The sequence below is a fragment of the Anolis sagrei genome, chromosome X (genome assembly GCF_037176765.1).
Source record: "Anolis sagrei isolate rAnoSag1 chromosome X, rAnoSag1.mat, whole genome shotgun sequence".
Taxonomy (NCBI): Eukaryota; Metazoa; Chordata; class Lepidosauria; order Squamata; family Dactyloidae; genus Anolis; species Anolis sagrei.
In genome coordinates this window covers 57263642-57279261 of record NC_090034.1, presented here as the reverse complement: position 1 = coordinate 57279261, position 15620 = coordinate 57263642, and the positions used below count along the sequence as shown (strand labels likewise).

The following is a 15620-nucleotide window of genomic DNA, read 5'->3' as shown; positions in this document are numbered from 1 at the left end:
AGCACGCTCCCCTGAGGCAGGCCATTCTTTTGTTTTTGTTTTTCTGAGTCTGAGAGAGTGTGATGCACCCAGAACCAGTAAACTCGCAGGGATTCGAAATCAGGAAAGGAGTCCTTATCGTTGCTTTGCGGTGTCAGAGATAATGCTTCTTGCCTTGCACCCTTCTTTCACTTTGCGCTTCTAACATCCAGGGGGGCACAGATCTCGCATTCCCTTTCCTGCGATGGCTTCGGCTCCCACGCACCCGTCCGCTTGCCTCTGCTCGCACTGAACTGCTTCACTTCCGAGCTTTGGGGGGTGAAACCTGGATGGAGAGCGGGGCTTTTTGGGGGTGCCTTTCAGGGCGGGTCTCGGTGTTCACTGTCCCTGTTTGCCTCCCAGCTATGTACTCTGTGGAGATCACTGTGGAGAAAGACAAAGTCACGGGGGAGACCAAGGTCCTTTCCAGCACCACTAGACTTCCCAAAGACCACTCAGTTCAGGGGGTCAAAGTGTACGAGGACGAGATGAAAGGTAGGCTCCGTCCGCAACCCAACATCCGAGGATGGGCCAGGATGTCCTAAGTCAATCTTGGGGACCCCCGCCAGCTGTCCCAATTACTCCTTGCTTGCCCCGCTTTCTCAGCTGCTGTTAAAATGCCCTGGTTTCTCCTTCATGCCCCGCACCTTTGTCCTCCGCTTTCCTTCAATTGCTGCCAACTGGGTTCCAAGTGCCAACCGAGTTTTGTACTCAATGTCTAGGGCAGGGCTTCTCAAACTTTTTCAGACATGGAGCCCTTTTTGAAGCAAAAGGTTCTTGTGGAGACCCAAGAAATGTTTATATATTATATTATATGCTATCTATATATTGTATTATATTATATATTGGGGTTAAACCGCTGATCTGCAGAACTTGCTGACCAAAAGGTCAGTGGTTTGAATCCGCGGAGCAGGGTGAGCTTCCGACGTTAGCCCCAGCTTCTGCCAACCTGCTGGAAGGGAAATAGGGTTTTGGAAGCAAAGGGTCTGATTTGTCCTCTTCCTTGCATCCATATTAGATGTGCTCCCCCCCCCTCCCGCCCCCTCAAGGTCTAAACCAGTGTTTCTCAACATGGGTGTCGGGACCCCTGGGGGCGTCAGAGGGGTTGCCTAAGATAATCAGGAAACACAGAATTTTTTGTTGATCATGGGGGTTCTGTGTGGGAAGTTTAGTCCAATTCTATCGTTGGAAAGGTTCGGTACGCTCTTTGATTGTAGGTGAACTATAAATCCCCAAACTCCATTAGTGTTCACATTTGGATATATTGATTATTTGTGCCAAGTTTGGTCCAGATCCATCATTGTTTGAGTCCACAGTGCTCTCTGGATGCAGGTGAACTACAACTCCAACACGCAAGGTCAATGCCCACCAAACCCTTCCAGTATTTTCTGTTGTTCATGGGAGTTCTGTGTGCCAAGTCTGGTTCAATTCCATCGTTGGTGGAGTTCAGAATGCTCTTTGATTATAGGTTAACTATAAATCCCAACAACTACAACTCCCAAATTACAAAATCAACCCACCCCCACCCACCCACGCCCAACCCCACCCGTATTCAAATCTGGGTGTATTGGGTCTTTGTGCCAAATTTGGTCTAGTGACTGAAAATACATCCTACATATCAGATATTTACATTGCAATTCATAATAGTAGCAAAATTACAGTAATGAAGTAGCAATGAAAATAATTTTATGGTTGGGGGTCACCACGACATGAGGAACTGGATTAAGGGGTCAGGGCATTAGGAAGGTTGAGAAACACTGGTCTAAACAATCTCCCATAAGTGTTGTGTGGGGAATCTATGGAGCTGATGTGGTTTGACCTGAATATTTGATTCCTCTTGCAAGACCAGTGTTTGAAAATGTCTAGCCTTGATATTAAGCAAAGACACTGAGAAGTTTTGCAAACTGAAGCAACCAAGCAAAGGGGCCTTGTAAATCAGAGCAACACACTGCACCCGTAAATGAACTGGGAATGTGCACTCTGTCCTTTTGTTCTTTTTCGTTTTGGAGCTGGGTCCCACCCCACATGGGAGATTTTGCCTCTCGCTGTCAGAGGAGCCTTGGAAACTGGAGACTCAGGGATCTGGCAACCCTAATGCTAATTATCCAATCTCACTAAGATGACCGACAATCACTATGGGTTATAACTAGGACAGCCGTGTGAGAAAGGGCAGAATGCCCACCATGTACCACAATTTTCACACCCTTGCTGTAGGTGGAATAGCTTTGTCACATTTTGGATGAATGCGGAAGCCTTAGGTTGAATGTCCAGGGTCTTGGATTGACTCAAGAGGTCTTGCATTGAGTGTGGAGGCCTTGAGTCATGCATGGAAGGTCTTGAGCTTAGTGGAGGGCCTCAACTTGAGGGTGTTGAAGAGAGTGCAGAGGGTGTTGAAGAGAGTGCAGATGGAATTGGGATTAGTAGAGGGTCTTTGTTTGTGTGTGGATGGCATTAGGCTGAGCACGGAGGGTCTTGTGAGTGTGTGAAGGTCTTGGGGTGAGTGCGGAGGGGTCGAGGTGGGTGTGCAAGGTCTTGGGGTTAGTGGAGGGCTTCGGCTAGAGAATAAAGAGTTGTGAAGAGCGTGCGGAGGGCCTTGGGATTAGTGGAGTTTCTTCAGTTGTGTGTAGAAGGTGTTAGGCTGAGCACGGAGAGTACTGGGGTGAGTGCGCAGGTCTTGGGGTGAGTGTTGAGGGCCTTGTTGTGTGTGTGGAAGCTTGGGCTGACTGCAGAGGCTTTACTTTGAGTGTGGATGGTCTTGTGTTGAGTGTGGAGGCCTTGGGTCAAGTGCGGAATGTCTTGGGCTTAGTAGAGGGCCTCAGCTTGAAAATGAAGGTGCTAAAGAGAGTGCAGAGGGCCTTGGGATTAGTGGAGGGTCTTTGTTTGTATGTGGAGGGCATTAGGCTGAGCACGAAAGGTCTTCTGAGTGTGTGAAGGTCTTGGCGTGAGTGCGGAGAGTCTTAGGTTGGGTGCAGAGGGTCTTGGGTTGTGTGCGGAGGGTCTTGAGGTGGGTTTGGAAGTCTTATCTTCAGTGCGGTGGATTATGAGGTTAGTGTGGAGGCCTTGGGCTTAGTGGAAGGCCCCAACTTGAGAGTGGAAGATGCTACAGAGAGTGTGGAGGGTCTTCAGTTGTGTTTGGAAGGTGTTAGGCTGAGCACTGAGGGTCTTGTGAATGTGTGAAGGTCTTAGAATGAGTGTGAACCGCCTTGGGTTGGGTGTGAAGGGTTGCGGAGTGAGTGCAAACCATCTTGGGGAAGTGAAAACCTCGAGGCTTGCCCGTTGACCCAGTGCTAAAACCCTGGCCCTGCTACTCATTGTGCATCCCCTCTTGTCTTTCGTTGCAGTGGTCCACGCAGTCCGGGCCGAGGACGGGGCCCTCGAGAATGGCCTCCACCAGCTCAGCTCCTCTGAGGTGGATGAGCTCCTCCACAAGGCTGACGAGGTGACCCTGAGCGAAGTCTCAGAGAAAGGAAAGGACCCGGCCAGCCAGAAGGCCACCCCCCGGAAGGAGATCACAGGTGTCCAGGCTAAAGCGGTGGAGAGCCCCAAACTATCGGCGTCCGGTGAAGGCCCCGAGCCCAGCAAAGAGCAGCCAGTCACCATGATCTTCATGGGCTACCAGAATGTGGAAGACGAGAACGAGACTAAAAAGGTGCTGGGCCTCGAGGGGACCATCAAAGCGGAGCTCGTGGTGATAGAAGATGCTGAGAACAAGCCAGCCACAGGGAAGGACCAAGCACCACCCAACGGCACCGCAGTGGAAGCTGCCACGGCCGCTCTGCAGAAGGAGGAAGGCCGAGCTGGGGAGAAGCAGCCAGCCTCCAACGACACCGAGCCCAAAGGAGCCGGGCAAGACCTCGACACCAAGAAACAGCGCTGCAAGTGCTGCTCGGTGATGTAAGAGGCACCCTGTGGCCCATCAGGACTGTCTTCCCCTCGACGACGCCTCTATGGTTATTTCCTGCGTTCTACAAACTCCTTGGTTTTCAAGAGTTCTTATTTTTACTTAAGGGTCCGCGCCGTTCATGCCCCCTTGGTTCCTCCAGAAATTCTCCTTCTCTCTCTTTCTCCTTTTGAATCAAAAAGCACTTAATATCCAAAACGACACAGTGCTGCCATCTCTGGTTTCCCTGTTGCCTGCCTTTGATATCCTTACCTACGTAATGTATTTCTCCCCATAAATGAAAAACATGTGAAATATTACATTTATTAGGCTTGGTGACCCTTTGTCTTGTCTCCGCAGTGAGACTTATTGGGGAACTTTTATATCAAAGATCCTTATTGGCCCAGAAGGCGAGAGAAGCACATAGGAAAAATGGGATTTTTGCCTATGTTTCTTTGTCACCTCCAACCAGCTCTTTTTCTGCCAGAAGAAGAGGGAAAGAAGGGAGGAAGGGAGGGAAAATCCTGGTGTTCATCCAGAGGTTGAAAAGCTCTTGGCCCCAAAGTCCTTCAGAATATCTCCCAGGTTCTTCAAGAACTTGATCTAAGCACCTCCACAAGGACACCAGAAACACAATTGCTGCCTAACTGTGAGACTGAGATGGACAAAAAAATCAGCCTCACAAGTATATATATCTCCACCTGTTTCTGGATATATCCCAACACATCTCCAAAATGCCTTGTTGTCTGCCACAGTCTAGTTGCCAAAAGAACAGCGGATGGGTTGGTAAAGTTGAAAGCTACGGCAAAATTGCCGTGGGTCTTCTGTATCTCCATCCAGCCGGGTTGCCTCTCCGGACTGCAATCTGGCAACATTGAAAAATTTGACAAGGATGTTTTTGACCTGAATCTTGAGGCTGTTTTGGGGAGAAACATACTTCTTTGCTGCTCAACAGAGAGAAAGAGCCATGCCAAATGCCAGCAAGGACGCCAATGGCTGAGGAGTGCAACTGATTGGAAGTTTGGTGCAGGAGAAATGAGTCGAGAAATGGCTGGATGAGGCGCAGAGGGAGGAAACGAAAGAGTTAGAGATGGGAAATGGAGAGGGGCCATGTAGAGAGGGACAACTACAAGCAGTAGAGACAGAACCATGTGAATATGTGTTGGCAAAGGCTTTCATTGCCAGAATCACTGATTTGCTGTGCGTTTTCTGGGCTCTGGCCATGTTCCAGAAGCATTCTCTCCTGACGTTTCGCCCACATCTACGGCAGGTATCCTCAGAGGTTGTGGGGTCTCAATATGTTTATCCTGGCTTTGGATAAAACATGACCAACATTGATTTGGAAAGAGAAGAAAACCCCCAGTATTTGCTAAGGGTTGTGATATGAATGTTGGACTAATGCTTGGAGACAAGGGTTCGAATCCCCACTCCACTATCGAAACTTACTCTCTCTGCTTCGGAGGAAGGCCAAGGCAATTTCCCTCCAAACAAAGCACTCAGAAAATCTCCATGACAGCTTTGCCGTTAAGCTGAAACGAACTCAGAAGGCGAAGATGACAGCTTGCCTTGAAACACGTTCCCGTCTCTCTCATCCTCGTGGTCTTGAAAACATCAGATCTGTCGCAAGACATTCCCCTGCCGGGCCTCAGCCGCTCCTTCCCTGCTTTCTCTTGCCAATGTTTTCCCCCATTGCAATTTACATTCCTTGAAACACAACGCTGTTTTGCAACTCCTTTTCCTTCCCAGTTGCGTCAGGTGGGATTCCTCTTGGGCAAGGCGAAAAAGTGTGCCGAGGGGTCTTGTATCCTGGAAGCAAAAGAAGAACATGTTTCAGACATAAAACGCATACAGTCTTTGGAGATTTTTAAGCAAATCAAGGCCACGGCTCAAAGTCTGCCCGTGAGACGACATTTCATAACTTTATGGATCAGTTGCAGCCCTGAGATGAACACAGACGTTGCCAAAAAGCCATCTCTGAACAAATACACCTGAAGAAGGATGCCATCGGGTCTTTTAGGCATCGAGATATGTCTTTATTTTCTGTGTGCATTTCATAGGCCTTCAAGAGATTTCCAGCTCATGCTGATTTTGGGTCTGATAGAGTGCGATCCTCCCAGAGCCTCCCATTGGGTTTCCATGGCCGAACAGGGATTCGAATCCAAGTCTCCCAAGTCTAATGGTCAAAATACGATTTCGGGATGGCTCTCAATGCTTTCCAGGTGGCCGCAATATTCTATGCCATTTTCTCCACAGATAGGGTTTGCCGTTGGGAGAGAGTGTGACTAGCTTAGGATCAGCCAGTGAGTTCCTGTTTTTTTTTTTCTTTGTCAGCCAATCACACAGCTTCAAACTCGGGTCTCCAGAGTCAATGCTCAAACCTCTACACTATGTAGGCAGGCACTCCTAGCATGCTACTCATCCCTTTGCCTGATTGGGATCATACCCTGCAAAAGTTACTATTTGGGGGTCTGTCCATGCCTTGGAAAAGTTACTGTTGAGATGCAATCAGCTTTTTCCCACAGCTCAGTTAACGGCATCTTGTCGCATCCTGTGATTTGTAGTTTGCGGGGCTCCCTAAGCATCCTACCCCAGGGTTCCATGAGGTCCATCCGTGACAGTTAAACCAGGATCACAGTGGGATAATCCTATAATGTTGATCATAGTTGGAAGAGACCTCATGGGCCATCCAGTCCAACCCCCTGCCTAGAAGCAGGAAAATTGCATTCAAAGCACCCCCGAAAGATGGCCATCCAGCCATCTGTTGGCTGGATGGCCACCACACTCTGGGGCAGAGAGTTCCACTGCTGAACAGCTCTTGCAGTCAGGAAATTCTTCCTAATGTTCAGATGGAATCTCCTTTCTTGTAGTTTGAAGCCATTGTTCCGTGTCCTAGTCTCCAGGGCAGGAGTAAACAAGCTTGCTCCCTCCTCCCTATGAGTTCCTCTCACATATTTATACATGGTATCATGTCTCCTCTCAGCCTTCTCTTCAGGCTAAACATGCCCAGCTCTTTAAGCTGCTCCTCATAGGGCTTGTTCTCCAGACCCTTGAACATTTTAGTCGCCCTCCTCTGGACACATTCCAGCTTGTCAATATCTCTCTTCAATTGTGGAGCCCAGAACTGGACACAATATTCCAGGTGTGGTCTAACCAAGGCAGAATGGAGGGGGTCGCATGGACTGGATATACGCCTAGGCCAGGTTTCCAATCCGAAGGGTGAGATCCTTGCTTGGTCTCATTCCAGGGTCTTTTTCACTTTGGAGACTTTTCAATTGCTCACATCAATTTGTGCAAAAAATAGTACTGTATTTGGCGCATGAAACACATTTCCTGCATAAATTTTGCGTACAATTTGAAAACTCAACACTATTTTGGGCTAACCATTATATTTCACTGCCTGTGTGTGTGATTCATGCCCAAAGAAAAGGTTGCGATGTTAAGCCAAATGGCACATTTTGAAGTTAATTTCAGTGGCCCACTACTCAGAAATAGAAAGATCACAACCATTTTCAGTATTGTTGGGTTGTATAGAAAACTCATCTTGGAAGCCACCTCAAAGGCCATCCAGTCCAAGCCTGTGCACCACTCCTGAAAGATGTCCATTCAATCTCTACTGAATGTGAGGAGGAACTTAGTAATAGTAAAAGAAACTCGGCAATTGATGCAATTGCCTGGAGAGACATCTCCAAAAAGGGGATGAAAGGCTCTCAACTTGGAATGCCTTTATTGGAGTCTATATTGAGCCAAGGGTTGGTCTAACTGGCCTTTGCGGTGCCCCTCCAACTCTACATTAATACACCTCTTGAAAGATGCCCTTCCAAGCTCTGTTTCAAATCCTCCAAAGAGGGAGAGTCTACTATCCGCTCCTCAGCCCAGTGCTTCTTGACAGGTGAAGTGTTCTTCCTAAAGTTGAGCTGGGACCCTCAAGGGTCATCCAGTCCAACCCCATTTGCAACACTCCTCAAAGTTGTCAATTCAGTCTCTGTTTCAAAGTTACAGGAGGGTAGACTTCCACTGAACTTTAGAAGGGACTTTAAAAGGCGACTCGGCAATGGAAGCTTTGCAGAAAGCAAGCCAGCACCATTTTCTCCGTGGCATCTCTTCCGAAGTTTCAAGAGGGCTCTGATGCTGCTTCTTCTCTTCACCGGCTCCCTTTGGTAGGGCAATGGTCTCTCTCTATATATATTTATATATATCCCACTCATTTCACCCCGAAGGGGACTCGGGGCGGATCACAGAACACATATACTGCAAACATTCAATGCCGTTATACACTAAAAGACAGACAACTTTACATAGATAGAAGTATATATAGGATTTCCCATCTTCGGCATCTTGGAGGCCAAGCTTGGTTCCAGCCACAGCCGAAGAGCTTTGTTTGTAAACTTCCTCCTTGATTGAATCTGGCATTTTTCTGGCATTTCCTTATGGGTACCTTAAATACCTTCCTGCTTTAAAGCGGTACCTATTTATCTACTCACATTTGCTTTCGAACTGCTAGGTAGGCAGAAGCTGGGCTGAAAGGTCAGGAGCTCACCCTGACCTAGGCTTTGAACTGTCAACCTTTTGATTGGCAAGATTTACTGCAGCTGGCGGTTAACCTGCTGTGCTAAAACCTGGCCCTTTATTAGATGTGTGCAAAGTGGCTGAAATCTGATTAATAATTCATTTAAGAGAATCTGAATCTCTGAAGCTTCGTAATTGCTTTATTAAGATTTGTTCCACTAGCAGCAATTGGAACCATTTTGAAGTTTGTTTCTCTGTCTACCACCCTGAGTTCCCCCCTAGGGGGTTGAGAAGGGCGGGGTAAAAGCACTCCAAATAAATAAATAAATTTGTGTGGCTGCTAGGATGAAACTTGGCACACTTGTAGGCAACATTTCCGACTTTAAATCTGCCAAGTTTCGGAACATTTTGGTCATTAACTGATTTTTAGGAATTTTTTAAAGGAGGAGACCAGCTTTGCAGAAAGCTGTGTGATTGGCTGACAAAGAAAAAAAAACCCAGTATGCAGCTGTCATTGACAATCACAATAGCTCACTCCCACCCCAGACAATTGTGAAGTATGTTGCATTGGAGAAAAACACAGCTTGAAATGCTCAGAAAGAACAAATCTTTACTCATCTCTGAAATTGGGTTGTTTTAGGTTTTTTCGGGCTATGTGGCCATGTTCTAAAGGCATTCTCTCCTGACGTTTCGCCTGCATCTATGTCAAGCATCCTCAGAGACAGTGAGACCTCATTACCTCTGAGGATGCTTGCCATAGATGCAGGCGAAACATCAGGAGAGAATGCCTCTAGAACATGGCCACATAGCCTGAAAAACCTACAACAACCTAGTGATTCTGGCCATGAAAACCTTCGACAATACATCTCTGAAATGTTTCAGAGGCTTCCGTTTTGTTTCGTAATGCCTCAGAGTGGGTCCCGTTCCAATGAGTCATTCGGAGATTTGTATTAATGACTTATACAAATCTCCGAATTGTGAAACGGACCTTCAAAACAGCCCTAATATATATTTTAAGATGTTTAGAAGGGAGTGCTTTCTTGGCCAGCAGTCTGGAACAGTGTGTAAGGGATCTTTGCTCCAACTGGGTTGCTGTGGGTTTGGTCTTCTCTTGAAAGAACACGCCAAGATGCACAGGGGCTGAAGATACCATACATCTTGATTGTTCAGAATACAAGAGTCTAGCACTACTGCCCATCAATATAGGGGCCTTAGTTACAATATCATAAATCACCCAAGGGCCCTGGTACCTGGTGCTTGCCCTTTCCCACATACCAGAGCCCACCTTCTCCCATCACAGGGCAATTGATATTTATGGCCGGTTCATGTGTCCTTGGAGAATCCTGTCCTCCCTTTTGGCTATAGGCCATGTGCTCTATGTCAGTACTTGAGCAGTGATGGCACGATCGTCAGCATAGATGAAACTTACGATAGTTGCATGGCATGAGTGATCATGACATGGTGCGGAGATCAAGAAGAAGATACACCCCAAGAAGAGCCGGTCAAAGGGTTTCGTTTGCAACGTCTTGCAAGTCAATTTGACCAAAAAGGATGGTTGCCCCCAACGTCATCGCAATGTCCCCTTGAGGAGACCATTGTGTAAATAATGTCATCCCAAGGATGCCAAGCATGACAATGAGGGAATACAGCTGGATTTTCCCTTGTACATACAAATGGGGAGAGACCGCAACCGTTTGCTCTTCTCCGAACCTCCTAGCAACACGAATGCCTCTTTTTTCCTTTCGCAGCAATGGATGTCGGGTGGACACAAAGGAGAAGAGAGGAACCGGGATGTTTTCAAAGCCACCAGTAAAATGGGACGGGAGAGGATCGATAGCCAACTTGAGATAACTGAAGCGATGGGCATTGCTGGAGTATAAAAACCTCGACTCGTGGAAGGGACCCCTGAGGGCCATCTAGTCAGGCCCCATTTTCTCCTCCCTTTGCCTTCTCTCGTCTCTCTGGTGTGTACAAATGTAGTGACCCCTTTGTATACCTGGCCCCCATCGCCATCCAAATTCTTCCTTTGTCGTTGATTTAGAATGTGTCAGAACAGCGCAAATCAAAAGGTGTGAATCATCCGGGAAGAAAAGAGAAAGAGAGAGAGAGAAAATATCAAGCTGTTCCTTTTCTGGGTTTCTCTTCTCTGGTTTTATTTCTGTTTTTTTTTTTTTATGCCTCTCTACAAACCCGCCTCCCCACAAATAAAGACAAATTAAAGTGCAGGCTACCGATTTGCAAAACCCATTTGATGTTGATCTGTTCAAAAGGCCGGTGCAAAGCTGGAATAAAGGAGGCATTGATCCATTCCAGGGATGGATCTTGTCGGAGGGCAAATCCCAGCAAGGGAGGTATGCTGGGAGATGTAGTCCAAAGGGTTGCTTTTGTCCCATTCCTTTCTCTGTGGTCGGTTTAATGTTGATCTGATCAAAACTGGGCCAATCTTTCAGCATCTCAGCCATTTGCTCAGATGTCAGGTTGGGAATGATGGCACTTGTAGTCCACTCTGATTAAATCCCTATTATTTTTCGACACTGGGGACAATGGCAGTTGTAGTCAACCCTGATTCAATCCCTATGATCTTTCAATGCCGAGCCAGGCTGGGGATGATGGTACTTGTAGTCCACTCTGATTAAATCCCTATTATCTTTCGACACTAATGAGTCAGGCTGGGGACGACGGCAGTTGTAGTCAACCCTGATTCAATCCCTATGATCTTTCAATGCCGAGTCAGGCTGGGGATGGTGACAGTTGTAGTCCACACTGATATAATACCTATGATCTTTCAATGCCAGAGTCAGCCCGGGGATTATGGGAGTGGTAGTCAACCCTGATTCAATCCCTATGATCTTTCAATGCCGAGTCAGGCTGGGGATGATGACAGTTGTAGTCCACACTGATATAATACCTATGATCTTTCAATGTCAATGAGTCAGCCCGGGGATTATGGGAGTGGTAGTCCACCCTGATACAATCCCTATGATCTTTCAATGCCGAGTCAGGCTGGGGATGATGACAGTTGTAGTCCACAGTGATATAATACCTATGATCTTTCAATGCCAATGAGTCAGCCCGGGGATTATGGGAGTGGTAGTCCACCCTGATACCATCCCTATGATCTTTCAACGCCACCGAGTTGGGTTGGGGGTGATGGCAGTTGTAGTCCACCCTGATTCAATTCCTATGATCTTGCAACACTAATGAGTCAGGTTGGGGATGATGGCAGTTGTAGTCCACTCTGATTCAGGAAGCAAGGAGAATCCTGAAGGATTCCCAAAAATGAATTGGCAAGTTATGAACACAAATTCCAAACTTCTGAGGGCCTAATTGGGAAACTCAAACACTCCAAACTGGGCCAGTTCTCCAAACTGGGTCTCACGCAGCCAGCTCCCAGTTAGTAACCCCACAGCTATAGTGGTTCCAAATAGGGTCCGCGTTAGCATGGATATCAGTGGCCCAAGGACATGAGTCCCAGCTTAGTGCTTGGACTACGATCCTGGATTCAAATCCTTGCTCAGCCATGGAAACCACTGGGTGAGTCACACACTCTCAGCCTCAGGAGGAGACAACGGCAAAGCTCCCTTTGTGTACACGCCACTCCTCGGTGCAGCTTCTGTTTATATAGACATTCAAATCAATTATGTGAGTGCTAGCTAATTAGCCTCCTGGTTTATTCCCATCATCTATGAGAAGATTTATGGCCTTGCTGTGTCAAGCTACATCACCTTGTGCTTTGAAGTCTTAGCAAAACAACTCACTAACTCTGTTCTTTTGAACTTCATTGCTGTGTCAAGCTACCCCTTCTTAACTAAAAGTGAGGGGCAGAGCAGTGATCAATACCAAGTTGCATTATTGTTAAGCCATTAGGCAATTATCAATATACACAGAATTGTTGCAAATCAAAGTAGTGATGAATACACATTATGCAATTATCGTTAAGTACACTTGTGAAGCAGTAATCATTAGCAAATATCACAGACGTTATTATCTATCTATGCACATAATAAAAGTGAAACAATGTGTGCGTGTGGCTGGGGTGTCCACTTACACAAACAAGCTCCTGCCTCCACAAACAACTCTAGCTCTCACTGCTCGGGAGACACCAATGGCCCTCCCTCCAACGACATTGCAGGTTACAGTGAGCGCCATGAACATGTCCAAGAGTCCTCCACAAACACCACACTGCCCACCACCCAAGCGAAGGCTTTTATACTGGGACAATTCCATCCTAGATTTTATGTGTTTCCTCCACCACAGACATCCCAGTGTTTCTGACTCTCCATTGGTGTGGAATTTGCATGACCCCGCCTACTGCCTCTCCCTTAATCCTTTCCTATTCTTTTCTATGGCACACGGCAAACAGAGGAATTGATCAGCAACTGAACATACTAGAGAGGTTTGTGGAGACTTCACCATGATTTATAGGACTTGTAGGTACTGGGATGTACAGTTCACCTGCAATCTAAGAACTGAACTCTGAACTCCTCCAAGGATGGACCTGGAACCAGGCCCGTAGCCAGGATTTCGTTTGGGGGGGTGGTGAATTTTTTCGGGGGGGGGGAGTCGGGGGGGGACTGAGTTTCGGGAGGGGGGCTGAGTCTGAGTGAAAGAGGGTCTAGCCTACCCCAATACCCCCATGCATATGGGATATATTGAGTATGGTGATCAGATCATGATATGAATAAACATAACAGTTTAAATAATGCACCAGTAAGGCCTTTTCACGAACCACCATGAGAATTTCGCCCCCCCCCCCCTCCCCGGCTACATGCCTGCCTGGAACTAACTTTGCATACAGGACCCCCATGACCAACAAAAAAAATATTGGAGGACTTTGGAGGGATTTATAGGAGTTGTAGTTCACCTACATCCAGAGCGCACTACGAACCTAAACAATGATGGATCTGTACCAAACTTGGCATGCATACCAAATATGCCCAAATTTGAATACTGGTGTGTTTTGAGGATAATTGGCCTGGACATTTGGAGTTGTAGGTACTGGGATTTATAGTTCAGCTGCAATTAATGAGCACCAAAGATGGAATTGGACCAAACATGGCACACAGAGCCCCCATGACCAGCAAAGGACACTGGAGGTCCTTGGGGGAAATTCAACTTGATTTGGGGGAGTTCTAGTTCACCTACATCCAGACAGCACTGTGAACCCAAACCTCAAAGAATCTGGACCAAACTTGGCACACATACTTGATATGCCGAAATCTGATTACTGGAGGGCTTTGGGGGGAACTGACCTTCCTTTCAGGAAGTTGTAGTTCACCCACAACCAGAGAAACGGTGACCTCCATCGATGATGAACCTGGAACAAATTTGGCACACAGAACCCCCATGACAAATTCATGGGGTTTGAGGGAACTGGCTCACCATAGTGGGAGTTGTAGTTTACAGCCAGAGAGAATACTCAATCCTACCCAGGCCCGTAGCCAGGATTTCATTTCGGGGGGGGGGGGGGGGTGTGGCTACATTTTTTCAGGAGGGTTTCGGGGGGGGGCTGAGTTTCGGGGGGGGGGGGCTGAGTCTGAGTGAAGGAGGGTCTAGGCTAGCAAACCTTTTGTATCATTACCCCAATACCCCCATGCATATGGGATATATTGAGTATGGTGATCAGATCACGATATGAATAAACATAACAGTTTAAATAATCCACCAGTAAGGCCTTTTCGCAAACCACCATGAGAATTTTGGGAGGGGGGGGGCTTGAGGGGCTTGAAGCCCCTCAAGCCCCCCCCCCCCCCGGCTACATGCCTGATCCTACCAATGATGCATCCAGAGCACACTTGCCCAACACAACAAACTTTAAGTACTGATGAAGTTTCTTGGGGTTAACCTGGCATGATGGGAGTTGTAGTTCACCCACAATGTTATGCATTTTGTACAATGGAAAAATTACCTTTTCCAAATAACCCAGGCAACGCCAGATATCCAAGCTAGTTAGCAAATATTATTAAGCAAATATCACAGATTTCAATTATTCCTACCTATGGCTTTCCAGCTGAAGAATACCATACCATTTATGTTGCCCCCCCCCCCCCCCCCAATGCTCAGGTATTTGGGTGTGCTGCAATGCTCCAGTGGGATTCCTTCCCATGTCATCCTCGGAACTTGAGATGCTTGTCTATTCTTAAGGTGAGAAGCACATGTCTGTGTTTTAGATGGATTAAGAATCAGCTGATTTCCCCTGTAATAGGCAGTAAGAGTGCCTAAAGCTTCAGAGAGCTTCTGTTCAACCGTTTCAAAGCTCCCTGCTTGAGCGGTGATGGCAGGATCATCAGCATAGATGAAAATCTCTGTCCCTTCTGGCTGTGGTTGGTCATTTGTGTAAATGTTGAACATTGATGGAGCAAGAACGCTCCCCTGAGGCAGGTCGTTCTGCTTCTCTGGCCCTGGAACTCAACAAAAAAGCTCCTGTTTTGTAGCAGATTTCCTATGAAGTGGGTGAGGTGGTAGTCCTTTGTGTTATTGTACAATTTTTCAGGAGGGTGTGACATGCAGCATGCAACCAAAGATGATGATGATGATGATGATGATGATGATGATGATGATGATGATGATAGAGACTAAAGTGGATTTGCCTAACCACATTTGTTTGTTTATTTGTTTTTGGCACACAAGAAGGAATGTTTTAATGGTTGGGGCAATGGAATTAGGGAGCATGGAGAGCATTCCAAAATGTTTGGGGGAGAAGCCAGAAAAAGGAAGAGGAGAAGGAGGAGGAGGAGGAGGAGGAGACTTCCTTCCTGTTGTTAGAAAAGGCCTCTCTTGGATACAATTTGGAGCCAGGAAGGGTTCAAAACACAGTGAAAATGCTCAAAAGGAGTTTTGAGGCCAAAGAAGTTGTCATCATTTTTTCAGCTGTTGGTGTATATAGTTTGAAGAGATCCCCAAAGCTCATCCAGCCCACCCCCTCCGCCATGCAGGGAGACACAATCCAAGCCATCCCAACAGATGGTTGTCCAATTTAGGCTTATCATCATTATTATCTATATAAATAAAAATGTAATGTTCGTTTGTGGGATTAACATAACTCAAAAACCACTGGACAAATTGACACCAAATTTGGACACAATACACCTATCAGGCCAACAAGTGACCATCATTCATAAAACACTGAAAAACACAGCGGAAGGGACTTAAAAAGCCACAAAACAAAAAAATACATTACAACGCATGCGCAAAACCACACACATATATACGCAAA

At 46.9% G+C, this 15620-nt stretch overlaps 1 protein-coding gene across 3 annotated transcripts in view; it reads left to right on the top strand.

Moving 5' to 3' along the window:
* Positions 1-10651, top strand: part of PALM (paralemmin) — a 67505-nt gene extending 56854 nt beyond the window's left edge. For 2 of the 3 annotated variants that reach the window (XM_060784909.2, XM_060784908.2), the window contains one exon: positions 3360-10651. In XM_060784909.2, coding sequence (XP_060640892.1) covers positions 3360-3916 — 557 coding nt within the window. In that variant the 3' untranslated portion in view covers positions 3917-10651. Of the gene's footprint in view, positions 1-381; positions 514-3359 lie in introns of all 3 variants that reach the window. The other variant, XM_060784907.2, reaches the window with a different exon arrangement.
* Positions 10652-15620: the final 4969 nt, after the last annotated feature.